Source organism: Moschus berezovskii, chromosome 16, assembly GCF_049115385.1.
Source record: "Moschus berezovskii isolate FMDL1 chromosome 16, NW_MosBer_1.0, whole genome shotgun sequence".
NCBI classification, from domain to species: domain Eukaryota; kingdom Metazoa; phylum Chordata; class Mammalia; order Artiodactyla; family Moschidae; genus Moschus; species Moschus berezovskii.
Window position 1 is genome coordinate 657664 of NC_142475.1, and position 21545 is coordinate 679208.

The following is a 21545-nucleotide window of genomic DNA, read 5'->3' on the forward strand; positions in this document are numbered from 1 at the left end:
AACAAGTGAAATGGAGCTATTCGTGTATTTTTTGGTTTAATGTCTGTCTCCATGCAAGGCACTTGAAAAGAAAAAGCTGACATGAAGTAGATGCTCAGTAAGTGCTGGTTAGATTAATGAATAATCAGAAAGGCTAAACCGTAAGATTAAGCACCCAAGATTACACAGCTAGTATGTGGCAAAGTTTGGATTCTAACCTATATGTGACTGATACCTCTAACTATTGATGCATTATTTCCATCACCTTATTGTTTCCAGCTAAAGAGGCACCACACATAGTGAGGTGAAAACAGTTCTGTTCTAAAATATTGGAAGCAAAACAAGATCAAATTACTTGGTTCCAGGATTCTCCCTATTTGTCCCAGGGTGAGATATTGCAATAGAGGTATACCTCCATCCACGCATCTCAAATCGCCAGACCTGTGACCAGTTTCCCTAAGGTTACTCCCCTACTGAGCCTACGCTAAAATCTAGAAGAAATGTCAAGTGCCAAAATGTATAACCATAAAAAAATGTCTTTATCATGTTCATATGTACCAAAAACAGTTCACCTGACTTCACTTCAAAGCTGGTCATCTGCCAGGTCATGGAGACCCCAAGGCTACCCAGACAGAGCAGAACAGAATGCGTAAGAAGCTTGCAAATCGTACAGCCACAACCCACTAAAACACTCCGGTCATCTAGCGGTTGACATGCTGTGAATTATGGATATTAGGAGCAATAATGAAACCAGGTTCACCAAACCCTGCACAGCTCTGGCCTCCTCTGGGAAACCCCCACTACACAGTGAATTCACAGGCGACGACAGGGCAGGGGGCACAACCTCGGATAGTTATTCTCAACCACACACCTCTGGATTTGAATTCTGGTCCCCTGCTGTCCAGCAGGTGGCTTTTGTGACAATTGACCATCTCACTGAGCCTCAGTTTCCCCACCTAAAACAGGGCTAGTACTGATCTCATAAAATTTTTATGAGCATTAATAATGTCCTAAGCAATGTGAACTCCTGGAGTTGGTGATGGACAGGGAGGCCTGGCGTGCTGTGATTCATGGGGTCGCAAAGAGTCGGACACGACTGAGCAACTGAACTGAACTGAGCTGAAGCAACTGACAGTTTATTAAGTACTTGCCAAATAAATGATAGCACTGTTTCTTTTCTTTTTACATACATATGTATCCATTCTCCCCCAACTCCCCACCCATCCAGGCTGCCACACAGGAATGAGCGCAGCATTGCTTCTCATCAAGGTTTACAGTTCGTTTTATCCAAAGGAGACTGTGTATACGGGACACAGCACAATATTGGCAGAGTCACTTGATGCCTGACAAGCAAAAGCCATAAATAATCTTGCTATCCCCACCCTGCCCCGCCAAGAGTCTTACGTAAACCTTGCATTTCATAAATATTTGTTGATTTATCATACAAAGTAAACCAGCTATGAACTCCAGCTGTTATGGATACACAATCTAAAAGTGAAAATCTTTAGCTGGAAGGTTCCTCTACTCTAATACAGAGCCACGGAAACCGAAGGAACTGCACGAGGCAGAAATCAGGAGACTCCCCCGTCCTTCTCAGGGAAAGAGAGAAACTAAATTTTGTGGACTCTAGACCAATGGATTCAATTGCTGTCTGGGTTTCCAGATGGTTCAAGATCCTAGTGCAGATAGTGAACATCTGAATACGTGGACTAAGGAAGCAGACAGAGCTGACATCCAGAGACCAGAACGAGACCCTGAGTTGCCAGGAGGATCCAGTTAGACTCATACAAGGCTGAGATTGGACAGTGAGGTAGTCAGAACAGTCAGGGACTCAGCTGTCATAGTTCAGGAACCAACAGAGGAAACTCAGAGCTGATCCGACCCACTTGCTGAATTTTGGAAGCCAGGATACAGAGCCATTTACCTGGAGATGGTGCAGGGTTTAAAGGGGAAAGGCAGCAAAATTTTAGCCCATGGAGGAATCGCTTTTCTTTGACATAAGGTAACAATATAGTATAAGTGAGGAGAGAAAGCAAGCAAGCAACTGGGCTGCCTCACATTTTGCTTCTGTGATGCAAATGGAACCCTCCAGTTCTGGATGCAGCAGTTAGGCAAGTCTCAGTGGGAGCGTTTTGGACTTCCTTGGTGACTCAGTGGTTAAGAATCTGCCCGCCATGCAAGAGACGTGGGTTCAATTCCTGGGTCAGGAAGATCCCCTGGAGAAGGAGATAGTAACCCACTCCAGTATTCTTGCCTGGGAAACCCCATGGACACAAGAGCCTGGCGGACTATAGTCCATGGGGTCATAAAGGGTTGGACACGACTGAGAGACTAAATAACAACCACACCTGGAGTTGAAGCTTTGTTTGAACAATGTGAGCTGCAGGCTCCCTTTGAATCCTTAACCTCCGAGGATCCTCTGTCTGTTAGAGTCCATGCAAGAAGACAGCTGGAGACTGTTCTCACAATCTTACGAACACTGGTGGGCTGTCCAAAAAGTTCCTTTTATCTTTTTGAGCAAAGAATTGTTCCAGGTACTTTTTACAGTCTTCCAGGGAATTGAAATTTTTTCCATTAACAGAATTTGGTAAAGACTGAAATAAATGAAAATCCAAAAGGGCAATGTCTGGTGAATACAGCGGATGAATCAGAACTTCCCAGCCAAGCTATGGCAGTTTTTGCCTGGCCATCAAAGAGACATGCAGTACTGCCGTGTCCTGATGGACAATCACACCCATTCTTGACTAATTCTGGGGGCTTTCGTTGAGTGCTGCTTTCAGTTGGTCTAACTGGGAACAGTACTTGTTGGAATTAATCCTTTCGTTTTTCAGAAGGAGCTCATGCTAGACTCCTTTCCAGTCCCACCATATACACAACATCATCTTTTCTGGATGAAAACCGGCCTCTCGTGTGGTTGGTGGCGGTTAGTTTCACTTGCCCCACAATTTCTTCTGTCTCATATTACTGTACAGTATTCGTCTTTAATTCCCATCATGATTTGTTTTAAAAATGGGACATTTTCACTATTTCTCAGTGGATATTCACATGCAGAAATAGGGTCAAGAAGGCTTTTTTTTCCTATTTATGTGGAACCCAAACATCAAAGTGATTAACATAGCCAAGCTGATGCAGATTATTTTCAACGCTTGATTTGGATATTTTGAGTACGCCGGCTATCTCTCAAGCGATGTAACATTTTATCTGTGCTGTGTTGTGTCTGACTCTTCAACCTTGTGGACCGTAGCCCTCCAGGCTCCTCTGTCTATGGGATTCTCCAGGCAGGAACACTGGAGTGGGTTGCCGTGTCCTTCTCCAGGGGATCTTCCCGACCCAGGGATCGAACTGCGTCTGCTGTGTTCCTGCGTTGGTGGGCGGGTTTTTACCACTGAACCACCTGGGCAGCCCCAGGACGATGCTGACTGTCCTCAGTGAATGTCTTGATTTGATCACTGTCAGTTTAACTGGTTGACCCCCCGTGAAGCCGACCCAGAGATACATCTTCAGCCCGAAACTCTGTCAGCCCCTTTCAGCAGCACAGTCAGTCACAGCAACTTCTCCATATGCTGCATAAATCTCAATTTGCGTTTCAGTTGCATTTTTACCTTTCTTGAAATAATAAAGCATAATATGCCAAATTTAACTTATATGCAGAGTAGATCATGAGAAATGCTGGGCTGGAGGAAGCACAAGCTAGAATCAAGATTGCCGGGAGAAACATCAGTAACCTCAGATATGCAGATGACACCACCGTTATGGCAGAAAGTGAAGAAGAACTAAAGAGCCTCTTGATGCAAGTGAAACAGGAGAGTGAAAAAGTTGGCTTAAATCTCAACATTCAGAAAAATAAGATCATGGCATCCAATCCCATGACTTCATGGGAAATAGATGGGGAAACAGTGGAAACAGTGGCTGACTTTATTTTTCTGGGCTCCAAAATCACTGCAGATGGTGACTGCAGTCATGAAATTAAAAGACGCTTACTCCTTGGAAGGAAAGTTATGATCAACCTAGACAGCATATTGAAAAGCAGAGACATTACTCTGTCAGCACAGGTCTGTATAGTCAAGGCTATAGTTTTTCCAGTGGTCATGTATGGATGTCCAACCAGTCCATCCTAAAGGAGATCAGCCCTAGGTGTTCATAAGAAGGACTGATGCTGAAGCTGAAACTCCAATATTTTGACCACCTGATGCGAAAAGCTGACTCATTTGAAAAGACCCTGATGCTGGGAAAGATTGAGGGCAGGAGAAGAAGGGGACGACAGAGGATGAGATGGCTGGATGGCATCACCGACTCAATGAACATGGGTTTGGGTGGACTCCGGGAGTTGGTGATGGACAGGGAGGCCTGGCGTGCTGCCGTCCATGGGGTCGCAAAGAGTCCTACACAACTGAGCGACTGAACTGAACTGAATATGCCAAAAATGCAGCCTTTTCCTTCCATCTTCAATATTAAAATGGCTACACAAAAATTCACCAATTTTGATAACTTTTTAAATGTACACTGATACATTTACAGCTGTCACAATACAATCTAATTGTTTCTAATGAAGTTAAAGATAATTAAGCACTACTAGGGGCTTCCCTGGTGGCTCAATGGTAAAAAATCCACCTGCCAATCCAGGAGACGGGCTCAATCCCTGGTTGGGAAGATCCTCTGGAGAAAGAAATGGCAACCCACTTCAGTATTCTTGCCTGGAAAATCCCATGGGCAGAGGAGCCTGGCAGGCTATATTCCATGGGGTTGCAAAGAGTTGGACATGACTTGGTGACTAAAATAACAACAAAAGAGGTACTAGAGCCAGCTTACAGGAAAAAACACGAACAAACTTTGTGGCCAACTCAATTCTTGGCATCTGGTCCCATCCCTTCATGGCAAATAAATGGGAAAACAATGGAAATAGTGACTGACTTTATTTTCTTGGGCTCCAAAATCACTGCAGATGGTGACTGCAGCCATGAAATTAAAAGACACTTGCTCCTTGCAAGAAAAGCTATGCCCAACCTAGACAGCATATTAAAAAAGCAGAGACATTACTTTGCCGACAAAGTTCTGTCTAGTCAAAGCTATGGTTTTTCCAGTAGTCATGTATGGATGGGAGAGTTAGACCAGAAAGAAGGCTGAGAGTCAAAGAATTGATGCTTTTGAACTGTGGTGTTGGAGAAGACTCTTGAGAGTCCCTTGGACTGCAAGGAGATCCAACCAGTCCATCCTAAAGGAGATCAGTCTTGGGTGTTCATTGGAAGGACTGATGCTAAGGCTGAAACTTCAATACTTTGTTCACCTGATGCGAAGAGCTGACTCATTTGAAGAGACTGATGCTGGGAGGGATTGAAGGCGGGAGGAGAAGAAGGGGACAACTGGGGATGAGATGGTTGGATGGCATCACCAACTTGATGGACATGAGTGTGAGTGAACTCCGGGAGTTGGTGATGGACAGGGAGGCCTGGCGTGCTGCCGTCCACGGGGTCGCAGAGAGTCGGACACGACTGAGCGACTGAACGACAACAATACTTTGTTTGAGGTAAAGGAGATAAAGGGTTAACAAGATCGAGGAAGACATCAGATGCAGTGGAAGTACAGTTTTCTGTTGGGTAACAAGGAAAGTCATGAATGGCCATCTCTTCATCTAGCTAATATGGAAGGAATATTTTGCAGTTTCTGTTCTCTAAAAATGCATATTCTTTGTCTATCGTATATCAACTGTAAAAAGAGAATTAATCAAAGATCTTGATTCAGCATAATATATTTCAAACTGAGGTCATGAAATCCAAAGGTACCCTTTAACCTTTTAAAAAAACTTATATTGGAGAATAGTTGACTTACAACGTTGTGTTAGGTTCAGGTGTACAGCAAAGTGATTTAGGTATACGTATATATATATTTGCTCTTTTTCAGATTCGTTTCCCATAGAGGTTATTAGAGTGTTGAAGAGAATTCTCCATGATGCCCTTCAGCCTTTTAACACAGGAACACAGGAGACAATAGCAAGGGCGTGCTTTATCTCTATTTGCCTCACTCGTGTCAGTGTGAACGCATGCAGATATACACGCATACCATGTCAGGATGTAAAACACGTTTCTTCTTGTGAGTTATACTTTCAAGTTTGAAAAACCTTTCAAAAAATTAGAGTAATCAAATGGAGCACTGCTGATGGAAAATTAGCCAAAGTCAATGGAGTCATGATGTTTTTTTCAAGTTTTAAACTTTTTATTTTGTATTGGGGTGTAGCCCCTCGACAGTGCCGTGGCAGATTCAGGTGAAGAGAGAAGGTACTCAGCCATGCATGTACATGTAACCACTCTCCCCAACCCTCTTCCATCCAGACTGCGAGACAACATAAAGTAGGGTTCTATGTGCTCTGTAACAGGTCCTTGTTGGTTATCCGCTTTGAATACAGCAGCTGTCCACAGGGTCGCACAGAGCTGGCCGCAACTGAGCGACTTGGCATGCACGCATCGGAGAAGGAAACGGCAGCCCACTCCAGTGTTCTTGTCTGGAGAATCCCCGGGACGGCGGAGCCCGGAGAATCCCCGGGACGGCGGAGCCCGGAGAATCCCCGGGACGGGGGAGCCTGGTGGGCTGCCGTCTATGGGGCCACACAGAGTCGGACACGACTGAAGCGACTGAGCAACAGCAGCAGCAGCGTGTACGAGAGTCGTGTCTTTTAAACGGAGACTCAGCAGAAAGAGGTCCCACGCGACGCTTTGCCAGTTTCAACACCCACACTTCTTTGTCCTTTTTGTACTGTATTACTTACTTGCCTGAGTAAACAGCCCACTAACGACACTTATTTTACGCTTTATAATATAGTGTCCTTTTAAAATTATACTCGAGTATAGAGATAATCATATTTTACACAGAAAAAAAAAAATCAAACACGATCCCTGTTCTTCATTTCCAGTCCTAACATTGGCTGATTTCCAGCTTCCTGTGACCTCAATATCATCGTATGCTTCTTTTTTATATAAAATGCAAAGGTCAGAAGGAAAGATGGCTGAAATTTCTTTGGTTTTAAAATTTGACTGTTGTGATTTAGTGGAAAGGCAGACATTTTTCTGCATCAATCTTTCCCAGGTGCTTGGACGCCAAGGCTCAGATCAAAATACGAATCACTTTGCTGCACAGCTGACACTAACAGAATTGGCTAAGTCAACAAAACTTTAACAAATCTCTTTTTTAAATTATTGTTCTCCTTGTTACCAAAAATCCCAGTTGCAAAGGGATTGAAATACTTTGCTGGGAATGAAGAGTTCTCTGGATGTTGGCCTATAAACCCCAACCTTACACCCCAAAGCACACACCCCCAGCTGGTGATCAACCAGCATCAGCTTCCCGGGCTTCCCTGGCAGCCCAGTGGTGAAGAACCTGCCTCTCAGTGCAGGAGACGCGGGTTTGGTCCCTAATCCGGGAAGATCCCACGTGCCACGGAGACTCTGATCCACACTGCAGTGTGTCTGCGCTCTAGAGCCGTGAGCCCCAGTGACCGCAGTCCATGCGCCTGGAGCCCGTGCTCCAGGACAAGAGAGCCACGAGGAGAAGCCCATGCCCCGCAGCCACAGAGAGGGCCACGTGGGAGCGAAGGCCCAGCCCAGCCAGAGAGAAACAGGTAAGTAAATGAAGGGGCGAGCCCGCCTTCCCTCGTGCTCAGAGAGCACCTCTCACTGTCTGTCTGTCCATCCCCCATGCTTGTGAAACTCAGGACTCTGCGTGTTTACTGCATTCTTTAGGAATATACGCGTATGTGTCAGAAAATCACATGGTAGAAACTCACACTTCAAGGGTTGCCGGGGCCACTATTAGAGGACCTCTGGCTGAGCTGCCCTCTGTTCCAAGCACTCAGGCATTCTTGCAGAGCAGGAAAGACAGGCTGGCAAGAACAAGGACGGGACTTCCAAAAAGAACAGAGACAACCTGTGTCTTGCCGGGTGACTCAGTGCTGGCCCTGTGCTCCCTGAGCCACAGCCACTCCACCACCCGCACCCTTGGAGGGCGTCCTGCTGACAGAGGCCGCCACCTCCCCTGCTGCCAGATCACTGGTATTCCGTGAGGAAATTCTGTCCTTCCCTGCATCTGCTGATTGACTGCCCTGGCACGGGAAAACCTTTCAGAAAGGAAAAGCAGAACTGGGTTGCCATCACAGCAACGATGCTCTAGTGAGGACCTGTTATTGCAGAGCAGTTCAGAGCTGACCCTGCTTTCTGCAATCACGCTGTTCACTAACACGTGATGACGGCTGAAACGGGCACGAGACCGAGCACCAGGCACTCAGGGGGCGGCGACATCTGTGGGTCTAGAACCATCAACAGAAACTTCATGCATCTGACAGGGGTCAAGCTGAGTCTCGCACTAAGGGTAAGAAACATAAGACAGGGAAAAGGAAGGCCATCTCCAGAAGTGGGAAGAACAAAGTGTCCAAAGGTGCAGAGGCAGAAATGAACCTGGCCTGTTGGCATGGATCAGGAATCAACACGAAACATTATCTCTGTAATCTGCATTTTGCATCCCACATTTGATCAAGAGTATATCCAACCGTCTCATTAAAGCAGTATGACTCATAGAGCCGTTCTCACTAGCTAGCTTTTCCCCAGATCTGCAGTCTATAAAACCGTGTCCTGGAAAGTGCGAAACTCTTCCTATCACCTCTTTGTGGTTAATCAGGAAACCCATTTTCCCACATCTCTTTGATCTGATCTGCTTCTGGAGTGAGAGATCTTGGTCAGTTATAGAACCGGGTGAAATTTGATCAAAAGAGTCCATTACTACATCACACAACACTGCTGAGACCCAGAAAGGGCAGAAGAAAAGGCTAAGGAGGATCTCCATTAGAAAGAAACTTTAGTAGAAAAGATTAAGCACTGACCCACAGAACTATTAAATAAAATACCACCTCATGGTATAGGAAGATGAGCCACAAACAGGTTAAACTCCTATTTCATCTGAAGTTTAGAATCAGCATGGTCTCTAAATCATCTGAATCACTGAGATGATATGACTCATGTCTTACCTCGAGGCTGCTATTGACTGTTGCCCAGAATGGGCGCTGCACAAAAAAATGCACCAGCCCTGGAAAGCGAGCTCTCTACTTGCCAAGACATGTGAGGACAGAGAATGCCGCTGGCCACATCAACAAACAATGCTGTGCCCGTCAGGCCAGCAGCCACCACAGCCGCCCCCAAGAGGCCACGCTGGGGTGACGCAGGATGGGAAAGAAGAGAATAGGAGCCTTAGAGAGTCAAGGTTCACATCAAAGCAATGGTTTCAGTGAGCCCAGACTCTTGCATCTTCACACTCATAGAGAAGTGCTAAACCCATTCGTTTGAGACACCTGTTTTTCTTTAATTAACAGTCGTCTTTTGATGCTCCCACTACCCGGCTTCTGTTGCCAAAACAAACCTGGCATGTGTAACTGGCTCCTCCCTGCCCTGTTTGGAGCCCTCCCTAGAGGAACCCAAAGGGGCCGCAGCCGGGGCTTAAGTCCTCAGCAGACCTGCCGGATAAACACGGCTCTCGCTGTGAGGTGGTGCTTCTTTTGTTGTTTCCGTTGACACACATGTGTGACGCTACCTCTGTGCAGATGGAGCATTCTCTAATTCTACCTGGCTGGGGCATTTTCTTTAATTCATCCGTCCAGAGAGGATACCTTTCTCTCATTGGCTCTAAAGCTTCTTGGGGGTAAATCGGGAATTCGGGTCCTCCTCCTGCATGCAAGCTTTATTAACAAGCACGCTGTAGCTTACTCAACTTTCTCAATATTGGGGATAAACAAATGAGAAGCTGGAGGATAGACGGGGCAGAATCAGTTTAGTCCGTTCTTTGGGACGCTGTCCCCGTATGAGCGCCCCTGTTACCGCCGTGTCAGTGCATCCAGCGAGAGGCTCGGCCCACTTACCTCGCTCTCCTGGTGAGCCCGGCACACCGGCATTTCCTGGGAAGCCCGGGGCGCCCGGGGGTCCTTGCTCACCAGGGGCTCCCGGGGAGCCCGGCCTCCCAGGCTCTCCAGGAGGCCCCTGGACGGTCCGCGCTGAGGACGAGTGGCTGGGAATCTGGTTAAGGATGGCGGTGTACCTGGCCATGTGACCTGAGACGGGAAGGACAAAGGCAGCATCTGATGAACGGTCGTACATGCAATGGGAGAACTGGACATACTCTTTGTCACGGCTCCGAACAATTCTGTTAGACACCCACCAAGGCAAGAGGCACATCCCTCTGAAATAAGTTGATTTCCAAATGAAAAGATTCTGCATTTCCCTTTGGATGATATTAGCAGCTGGACTGTGTTCAAATCCTATCTCATGCATTTGGAATTCCACAGCTCACGTCAGCATCTCAGTAAGTATCACTGAGCATAGGTCATAAATTTTATCTTTACCCCCAACATTTATCTGACCCCTAAACCCTCACCCAGCTGCCCCTTGTCTCCAGCAATTTCCACTCAAATGATTTGTCTTTTTTTCCAACCCACAAAGCCTGCCCCACCCTCTTGCTCACAAATCCCCAGACAAGCGCTCTGTTTCAACTCATCTGTTCATTGCCAAGCCTTTTTGCAGAAACCTTTACTTGAGTCCCAGCTGCAGAAACTCTCACTAGCTTTATTTTTTTTAATTTGGCTATCTGTCATTATCCCTTAACTCAGTTGAGCCTGTAAGAATGGATGTTAATCATTAGAATTACAAAATTCCCCATTTCCCCAGCATCATCAGTAGACAACATTTCCCTACAGAAGTGAATTTTCCAAATGACTATTATTTATACCTTTTTAAATATCCAACCCTAAATAAGGAATGGCAACCATTTCTAGAGGGATGATTTCTAAGATACGGTCAACGCCTTCTTAAGCCTAGGAGCAGGGCTGTCATTAGGACTGGGTGGCTGATGACACAGGCCCACCAGGAGGCACGTTCGTGAGAGGCTGGGTAGGAGCAGACGCTTCCGCCTCTGCTGTTTCAGCCTCCTGCTGTGATAAAGGGGCCGTCCTCCACTACTTCTCCAGCGGTCATCACTGGAGCCTCACACAGTCCAACCTCTCCTAGCACCATTGTTCTGATTAGCTCTGGACTAAAAAGCAGATAACCGAGCAAGAGAGGAATTATAAGCCACGTGGTAACCAAGGGAGGAAAGGTGCAGCCCGGATGACAGAGGCGTGTCTCTGGGGAGGCTGAGCTGGGCTCACGGGCCACATCCAGAACACGGCCACTGCCGTGGTCTCCTCCAACAAGGACGTTGACAGGCAGGCCTGTTTCAGCTCTGCATACCCTGCTGGTTTCTGAGAAATTATTCACAGGAATCTGACAATTCCTGAGGGGAAAAACTGGATTTTGAAATCTCAATTTTTAGGCCACATTTCAAACAATCACATATCCGTATAACGTTTTTAGTCCAAAGTAGAATAAGACCGTAACTATTGTGATATAGTCCTTATGTTATGGTCAATGAGTCATATTAGGATTTAACCCTTAGGTTTCCTTAAAATAATTCTGTACCCATTTACATTGTATATGTGAAATAAGAAACCTACAAAATAATCCAAGATACAGGTTAGCTTCAGACATAGTCTACTGAATGTTCAGCTTCCCTTCTGTAATTAATTGTGTTTTCAGAGATTCTTATTTTGGTATTAAACTTAAGTAGTTTCACTTGTAAATTCTCTATCTCACACACACTGGTGTACTATATAACATAAAACGGAATAAAGTTAAAATGGAGAATTTAAAATAGAGGAAAGTTCCAGTTTAAGATGAAGAAACGGGACGGCTGTGATGTACAGTGTGTTCCAGTGCAATGTTTGGCATGGACCCAAGGATCCTGTCAAATGCCACGTGAGGCTTGTACCCATGTGTGTGTGTGTGCTTCTGTGTTTGCATTTTATGGTGTAAGTCTTACAGAGAAGGGCCTTGGGCTAACCAAAGAAACGGATAAGAAAGAGATACTGATTTAAATCCAGAGACTGGAAGGTAAGTTCTGATGCCTTAGTTTGGCAGCTTTCAGGTCCTTAGCACTTGGGGAAAAAGATTTATTTATTTGGAGAGATGAAGAAGAAATAGATTTGATCTGGGCAGTCAAGGTAAACCTATACGGGCGAACAGAGAGCTTCCAGACAAACAGCAGAGAGGAATCTGGCGTCTGCACCATCGCTGTAGAACGCCAGGGTAATCTGTAATGAGATTAGATGTAAAGAGGTAGTGACCTCAGGTGGGTCAGTGATGGCCAGTTGTAAAGCTGGTGTGTTTGCCCCAAGACCACGCTGAGTCTATACTTGTGCAGAAGGCGGATTTCTGCTTGGCCGAGAAACAGTGAACACTGGCGACTACGGCGCACTTACTCTGGATGAGCTGCTCGCACACCTGGCGTGCCACCGCTCTCACCATGGCCTGAGACTGAAGGTCGCCCTGGAGGAGAGAAAAAGCAGACCCCTGACCGCCGGCCACGGCCCAGCCTGTGGCAGGACCTCTAGGGCAGAGCTGGGACTTGACACACCACTGCCACCGGGCCTTTCGCTGCTGAGCAACAGGCAGGACGGCAAACCCTGCAGACAGGAAGGTGAGAGCACCCCCCACATGCCGTGCGGGGCTCCCTCCCATTAGCCCGCGTTAGACCAAGACGCCCAGTGTGCACTTCCAGCCCCAGATTTGAAAAACGTTTACCAGTGTTTGAAACAAACCCGTTAACTGAATATTATTTAATGTTTTCTTTGTAGTCCATGGGGTCGCTAAGAGTTGGACACGACTGAGCGACTTCACTTTCACTTTTCCTTTTCATGCATTGGAGAAGGAAATGGCAACCCACTCCAGTGTTCTTGCCTGGAGAATCCCAGGGACGGGGCAGTCTGGTGGGCTGCCGTCTATGGGGTCGCACAGAGTCGGACACGACTGAAGTGACTCAGCAGCAGCAGCAGAGCTTATAAAATACAGCACTTCTCAAGCAGTGGCTTTTTGAATACTAATAGTAACTCAGAAGAAAGATGCTAAATCCATTTATAGAGTTAAAAACTTATTGCCCAAGTTTTCACCGAGGTCATCGGGTGAGCCCAGGTCACCACTGCGTCTATCAGAAGTGACTGCATGATTATCTGAGCAGTGGCACAGTTTCTCAAAGGAGAGGAAAAGCCCCTGAAACAACCTGTTTTAAGTCTCACAGCCAGTGATTTGATCCCACACAGTCATTGTTTTCCTGGGTGCCGATATCAGAAACACGCAAGCCTCGATCTACCGCTCAGCGTTTTGAATAGAGCGTTCACTTCTCTGAAACCTTTTCACATCTGCTATATAATTTCTTCATTAAATCCACTCTGTGAGTTAAATGAGTGATCCTCTCCGTTCCATCCCTAAACAAATGGCTCAGGTCACCTCGCTGGACTAGCGGAGCTGCAAGGAGAAGCCAGCAGGCCTGACCTCCCGCCCGCGGGGAGGATCGGCTTGAAAAGGTGCTCCCAGCCGGGTGAGCTGGGGGCGGGCAGTGAAGCAGTGACTGAGCCGGACAGAGAGCCGCCCTCCCCCGCCAGGCTCCGGGACGAAGGTGCGCGGCCAGCGGCCCAGGGGTACTCACCCGCTCCCCTCTCTCGCCCTTTGCTCCAGGGACGCCCTGCAAAATCGTAAAGTGTCGAGTTAGGGTGCTGCACTCAGCCACGCACAATGACAGCGCACCTCTTCTGACTGTGTGAAGAGGTTTTCCTCGGCTCTCACCACCCTGCAGCAGCAGAGGCACGGCCACAGCAGCGGCTCTGTGCTGTGCTGCTGCTTCCTCGGTGGCTATCCATGTATTTAAGTTTATTTACTTGTAACTGAAGCAGAACTGCTTTACAGTATCGTGCTGGCCTCTGCCATACATCAGGATGAAGCGGCCTGGTGGACGTGCGGCCCCTCCCTCCGTCCCCATCCCTCCCCACCCCTCCCTCAGGGTGTGAGCTCCCTGGTCACACAGCAGCTTCCCTCTGATCTGTCCAGCACACGGCAGGGTGAGCATCCCTGTGACTGTCCACGCGCCCCGCTCTCTCCTCCCTCCCCGCCCCTCGAGTCCTTCATCTCTGCTCTGCGTCCGAGTCTCCACTGCGGTCCTACAGACACGTTAACCCTCTCACTCGCCCAGGCTCTGAGTGCAGAGTCACAGCGCGCTTGAACACGAAACGGATCCTGCAGCAACACTGCTTCGTGACGCAGTGTCGCTGAGTAAACCATTCTCATCTTTTCACACGGAACGCCTCTCCTCATGCTGCGCAGGCGATTTCACACATCTCTGCTGAAAAGAGACATTGTTTTCATTTTTGAAAACATCTCTCACAGAAAGGAAAACATCTTCCAACCTAAGAGCTCAAGTCAAAGGTGGAATCTGTGAAATCCCAGCTCTTCACCCTGCTTTCCATGCAGGATTAACAGCACACGAGGCCTTCTCCCCGATTCTCCCTGGTACTCTGAGCCTGTATTAACACGAATTCTCAGCTCAACTATTGCTTTGTTTTGTGGCTTAGCTACTCTGGCCCATAGGAAACCTTAGCATATCTGTAAAAACTTTTGCTGAAAAACAATGGCTTTTTTTTTTTTTTAGTGTTTCTGCAATGAAATTACATGTATAATGCAAAACACGTGTCTTCAGAAGAATTTCTTCTTCTTGTTTCAACTCCAAGGCAGTGTAATAGATTTACTGAACAATACTTTTTTATAACCTCTACCAGAAGGATAGTAAGTGCCATTTACAGATGGACTTTGTCACGCTGTCAGGCTGTTCCCAGTTGTTACTATAATCTCAACAGGTTCCAAATCAAACAGTCTCTTTTCCAAAAATCTCTATTCGTTTAGTGATCCAAAATCAAAGTTCTGTGTTCATTCCATTGTGTGCAGGTAAACTGGCTTTCTGGAAAAATGAAACGCCCTGACCGGTACTGTTTGCGGCTGTCAGAGGTGTGAATACTTGCACTGGGACTGATTCCCAGTGACAAACACGCTGTCACTGAGGATGGAGTTCCGGAGGGAAGAGAAGCATAAAACCCACTCCGCTGAGCAGGTGCAGGCCCGGCCCCACCGCCCCTGCTCTGTGTTCCCTCCTTCCTTCCCCTGCTTCTCGCACGTCTGTCCCGCTCACACACACACACGTTTTGTGTTGCTTTGTTCTTGGCCGTGCCCTGTGGCACGTGAGAGCTTACTTCCCTGACCAGGGGCTGAACACGAGCCCCTGCAGTGGGAGCTTGGGGTCTTCATCGCTGGACCAGCGAGGCATGCCCGCCACGCTCTGGCATCGCAGCTCCTCTTACACCCACCCTCTGCTCCACCGCCCAGCTGCTACCCTACCCATCTCACCCAGGGCATTTGCACCTCCCTGCTAGCCAGCTTCCCTAACGAAAGACCTTCCTCCTCCAGCTCACCCTGGGCACAACCGTGAGGCTCGTCCTCCTGGCACGGCCGGGATGCAGTTCAAAGCTTAGTGACTTCTGACCGACGGCAGCTCGGCCTCTACTCAGAACCACCCGGTGACCCTCAGACACCCATGTGACAAAGCCAGAGTCCTCGCCTTCAAAGACTTGTCACTGATGTGTGGCCCCAACTTCCACTATCATCTGCTCACCAAAAGTACAACTTAAGCCCATTCCCGCAGACCTGGTCGAGTCAGTGTATCAGAACACTCGTGAGAAAGGCATTAACCGTATCTCTTCTATACAAGTATCAGCAATATTCTAATGCAGTACTCAGTCCAAGCACCCCCATTTCACACGAAATCTCCATTATCGCATATATTCCACCATGTGTGTGCTCAGTCGCTCAGTCGTGTCCGACTCTTTGCCCCCACAGGCTGCAGCCCGTCAGGCTCCTCTGTCCATGGGATTCTGCGGGCAAGAATATTGGAGGGGGTTGCCATTTCCTCCTCCAGGAGATCTTCCAGACCTCGTGAAGTCTCCTACGTCTCCTGTTAGGCAGGTGGGTTTTTTACCATTAGCACCACCTGGGAAGCCCTATTTAACGATGTTAACACAAAGATTTCTCTTCTATGTAGATGGTAAAATCTCTAATGCTGGGGACCATAACTTACATTTTTATATTTCCAAAACCACCTAGCCCGTTTTTTTCATTAAAGAGTCACTTGACTATTCAGCTGAGTCCAATATTAAATTATTTATTATACACCTAGGACTGATGCCTACTTCCTTTACAAGCATTCGATACAAATGCTTGAATTTGGTTTTTGCAATAAAAACCAAAAATCAGCAAACAAAAATTAGCATCTGTTCATCATCTTTAATATACTGAGAAATTGTAAATACTAGTAGTTTAAAACTCAAGCTGGTTTTACCACATGCCAAGACTCCTATAAGATAAGCTCATTTACTCTTTATAACAACCGTGTGAGATGTGACTTCCATTTTGTTGCTGTTCAGTGGCTCAGTTGTGTCCGACTCTTTGTGACCCCATGAACCACAGCTCCTCAGGCCTCCCTGTCCATCACCAACTCCCAGAGCTTGCTCAAACTCATCTCCATTGAGTGGGTGACGCCATCCAACCATCTCATCCTCTGTCGTCCCCTTCTCCTCCTGCCTTCAATCTTTCCCAGCATCAGGGTCTTTTCAAATGAGTCAGCTCTTCGCATCATGTGGCCAAAGTATTGCAGTTTCAGCTTCAACATCAGTCCTTCCAATGAACACCCAGGACTGATCTCCTTTAGAATGGACTGGTTGGATCTCCTTGCAGTCCAAGGGACTCTCAAGAGTCTTCTCCAACACCACAGTTCAAAAGCATCAATTCTTCGGCGATCAGCTTTCTTCACAACTCTCACATCCATACATGACCACGGGAAAAACCATAGCCTTGACTAGACGGACTTTGTTGGCAAAGTAACGTCTCTGCTTTTTACACATAAGGAGAGTGATGCATTGAGAGGATAAATAAATTGCCCAAGGTCACACAATAAGAAAAGGGAAACTCTGGGACCAGAATCCACTCAGCTGCGCTCCAGAACCCTTGCCCTCCACAGTACACTCTGCCACTGCTGCGAAAGAGAACACTGCTCACCACATTTGCTAGCCTGAATCTTGTGTTTCAGGGAAGGTAGCATTTTTCTTAATGCAATAAGTTAAAGAGCAAACAAACGTCTCCCAAATCTCACTCCAGTCATTCAGAATTAGTCTTTGAGTCATTTCTTAAAATCTATTTCATCGTGAATATTTTTCGTTTCTGAGCCAAAGTATTCTTAATATTTCCATTGCTAGCTATCATGTGTTAAATTTTCCTATTTGAAACTTGGACAAAGAAACTACAGTGCAAACTTGAGTGAAAAGGTAAACGGACAGCATCAGGTGTTGACACCTTCTGGTGTACAGAGACTGATGCATTTAATTAGGCCTGAAATTCCTCAGACTCAGCCTCCCAATGCTTTTGACTAAGTAGCTGCAAGACACAGCAAGGTGGTCCCCAGGAAAGGTACATTTAGTGAATATATCTGTACGACAAGAAATTATTTTTTATTCCAACTTCTCTGATGTCTTTCATTTGATTTTTCTTTTTGCAAAATAAAAACAAACTCAAAATTCCTGAGTGAATGAAGGTCCGTAACTCCACCAAAACAAGCTTTGATGGAAAACACACAGTCCCTGTAGATGTAGGCAAGAAAAAGTGGCATATTTTCCTTTGATTTAAGGAACACTTGAAATGCAAAGAAAAGAAAATACAGTAGCTACATTCATAGATTTACAGAATTTTAGTACTGAAGGAAAGAAGAATGATCTCATGGTCCAAGTCCCAAATATTAGGTGTCTGCTAACTAAAATCAAAACACCCCCAGCTCAGCTCAAAGAGTCTTCCATGACTGACCCTTAATCTGTAAAAATAATCTCCTCATACTCACCTGAGTACCGGCCTAACTAGAACGTAATCACACTTTCGCTCTTTGTTTTATCAAACACTTATTAAGCACGGTAAGTCCCCTACACATGAACCTTCAAGCTGTGGACTTGCAAAGATGCAGACGTGGGCTCCATCAGAGCCAAGCGTGGGTGGGACACCAGGCCCCACCCGCACTGATGCCCTCAGCTCGCCCGTATCCCACCCTCCGGTCAGTACCCTCTTCCTGCTCCCTTGACTCCCACCCCGTGTGCCAGCTGTTGTCCTGGACGACTGCACTTTGCCAGGAACTGTACTGCAAGACTAAACCTGTCTTCTTTATTTTGCTGGGTTTTTCACGTACTGTTTGTGTGAGAAGTACTATAAAGCTATCACAGTGCAGTAATCCCGCTGACTGTGCCAGCTGGGTACCTAGGCTGGCTTTGCTGGACTCATGAACAAACTGGATTTACGGATGCGCTCTCAGAATGGAACTTGTTTGTATGGAATGGACTTACTCTACCGTCTGAGATGCTGAACTGGGATCTAGGAGTGACAAAGAACATGAGGATGGCTTCCCTGCTGGCTCAGGTGGTAAAGCGTCTGCCTGCAATGCGGGAGACCTGGGTTCGATCCCTGGGTCGGGAAGATCCCCTGGAGAAGGAAATGGCAACCCACTCCAGTACTCTTGCCTGGAAAATCCCACGGACAGAGGAGCCTGGTAGGCTACGGTCCATGGGGTTGCAAAGAGTCGGACAGGACTGAGCAACTTCAGTTCACTTCATGGTTAAAAAAAATTCTGCCCTCAAAACCCTCTCCTTTTTGTGGAGAAAGGGATCTTGACAGTTGAAATGCAGTCTCCCACCTGAGGAGGTAAGGCTGGGAAGGGACCTCAGACCGGAAGAGCACAGTTTTAGAGAGAAACCGTCAGGAGCTCCGCACCCACGGGGAGAAAGGAGAAGAAGCGACCCAGACAAACGGAAGCGCTTCCCCCGAGGCACACAAGGCGTCAACGCGTGAGGAACACCGGGAGAGCTTTCCCAAGGCGGCGACTCAGCTCCGAGCAGCCGCATCGGGAGCCATGCTGGAGGGACAGTGAGGACTCAAAGGAAGGGCCACCTGCGCCCGGCGGAACACAGGGCCGGCCGCTGCCAGGGGCCACGGAGGAGCCTCAAGACAGGCCGCGACGCGGAGGGAAGAGCCGGGCGACGAAGGCCTCTCGGCAGCTGGAGGAAGGATCGGGCCAGCGCCAGACGCAGGCGGGGACCCGCCAGGGTCAACCTGCGGACAACCTTGGAGGGGAACCAGGAGGGCTGTTTCCAGAGCTGATGGGGACAGTGAAGTGCTGGCAGCAGGGGTGAAGTGAGAGACAGACCTGAACAATACGAAAAGGGGCAGCACGCAGGCGCGCCTGAGCTCGTCTAGGTTCACTACAATCCCCTCTGAAGGAGGCCACCCTCCTGCCTTCGTGGGGGCAGAGCACATCCATCTTTCAAGATCCACTGAACGCTGCCTCTCAGGAGCTGTCCTCCCCACCGCTCCACTCAGGGGACAGGGGAGACTGTATCTCTGCCTCTCTGTCTCCCTCAGCGGGAATTTCATAGCGACGTTGTGGCCGTTCCTGTCAGGCAGTTCCCACTTTCTGCCTTTGTTATATCCTCTATATACTGAACAAAATCATCGTCCTCTCTAGACTGTCCACGAATGTAACATGCATCGTGGTCATCTTTCATGTCCCTCATGGAACCTACATGTCCTTCCCATCTCTTGTCCATATCGTTCAGTTCAGTCGCTCAGTCGTGTCCGACTCTGTGACCCCATGGACTGCAGCACGCCAGGCCTTCCTGTCCATCACCAACACCCGGAGTTCACTCAAACTCATGTCCATCGAGTTGGTGATGCCATCCAGCCATCTCATTCTCTGTCGTCCCCTTCTCCTCCTTCCCCCAATCCCTCCCAGCATCAGAGTCTTTTCCAATGAGTCAGCTCTTCACATCAGGTGGTCAAAGTATTGGAGTTTCAACTTCAGCATCAGTCCCTCCAGTGAACACCCAGGACTGATCTCCTTTAGGATGGACTGGTTGGATCTTCTTGCAGTACAAGGGACTCTCAAGAGTCTTCTCCAGCACCACAGTTCAAAAGCATCAATTCTTTGGCGATCAGCTTTCTTCACAGTCCAAGTCTCATATCCATACATGATCACTGGAAAAACCATAGTCTTGACTAGACAGACCTTTGTTGACAAAGTAATGTCTTTGCTTTTTAATATTCTGTCTAGGTTGGTCATAACTTTCCTTCCAAGGAGTAAGCGTCTTTTAATTTCATGGCAATCACCATCTGCAGTGATGATAAATAAAAATAAATATAGAAAAATAAAGCCAGCCACTGTTTCCACTGTTCCCCATCTGTTTGCCATGAAGTGACAGGACCGGATGCCATCACTTAGTTTTGCAATGATCTTAGTTTTCTGAATGTTGAGTTTTAAGCCAACTTTTTCACTCTTCTCTTTCACTTTCATCAAGAAGCTCTTTAGTTCTTCTTCACATTCTGCCATAAGGGTGGTGTCATCTGCATATCTGAGGTTATTGATATTTCTCCTGGCAACCTTGATGCCAGCTTGTGCTTCTTCCAGCCCAACATTCCTCATGATGTACTCTGCATGTAAGTTAAATAAGCAGGGTGACAGTATACAGCCTTGACACACTCCTTTTCCTATTTGGAACCAATCTGTTGTTCCGTGTCCAGTTCTAACTGTTGCTTCCTGACCTGCATACAGGTTTCTCAAGAGGCAGGTCAGGTGGTCTGGGATTCCCATCTCTTTCAGAATTTTCCACAGTTTACTGTGATCCACACAGTCAAAGGCTTTGGCATAGTCAATGAAGCAGAAATAGTTTTTTTTCCGCAACTCTCTTGCTTTTTCAATGATCCAGTGCAGCTACTCAATAAATATCTTTGAATGAATTAATTGGGAAACTGACATTCTGAGATAGTAGACAGAGAAGCTTAAGCAATGTGGCTCACGCAGCCAGTTAAGGTCATGTGAGGGTGGCGTCTCCTGACTTCCGATGCAGAGCTCACTATATGGTGCGACACTGGCCCGCCCACCAGTATTTATTTCCAGCTGAGTTCAGGGCCCCTTCTTGCACGCGCTTGTTCACTGTCTGCTCTCTGGCAGGGGAGGCACCTTGAGCTTAAGCCTCGGGTAGGAATTACAACAGCAGCAGCGGCACTGCACGTTCTGCCCGGGGAAGTCGGCAGCTGAAGGCAGCGTGCGTAAATGCCAGCCTTTTCCTGGCACTGACTCTAGGAAACAGACTATTTTCAGTGGGCAGTGTGTCTCTCTTGGTCTCTCTCCCTCCTGCCTTCCTAGACAGCCATCCACGGGAAATCAATCAAGACTTCACCGTGTGAGATGCAGCCCGTCTGGCAGGAGGCAGGTGTGAGGCTGCCCCCACCCAGCGCCCCGAGGAAACTCTGCGCTGATGCTTCAGGGAACCCCTGGCTTTGAGTAGACATCCAGTGCTGCCTCTGATACAAATGCCGCCATCAAGGGCCCTTTTCTGCTGATTTACAACAACTGAAGGTAATATCAACAAGTGTTCTATTTCCAGGAAAAAATTACGGCTGTTTTTGAATTTATTTAAAGCCTACATTTAAAGTCTGCTCCAGAGCTACAAAAGGCCAGGTGGTTAGCAGGGGTAGGGCCCTCACACACACTCACCATCCTCTGCCAAGCACGCTCTAGGGCCTGTTCTTTCCTATCCA

General features: G+C 47.5%; 1 protein-coding gene across 3 annotated transcripts in view; it reads right to left on the bottom strand.

Moving 5' to 3' along the window:
- Positions 1-21545, bottom strand: part of COL14A1 (collagen type XIV alpha 1 chain) — a 228547-nt gene that overhangs the window by 19554 nt on the left and 187448 nt on the right. For all 3 annotated transcript variants that reach the window (XM_055431577.2, XM_055431576.2, XM_055431578.2), the window contains exons 43-45: positions 13525-13560; positions 12302-12368; positions 9872-10060 (exon numbers count right to left, since the gene is read on the bottom strand). In XM_055431577.2, the coding sequence (XP_055287552.2) occupies positions 9872-10060; positions 12302-12368; positions 13525-13560 (292 nt within the window). The remainder of the gene's footprint in view (positions 1-9871; positions 10061-12301; positions 12369-13524; positions 13561-21545) is intronic.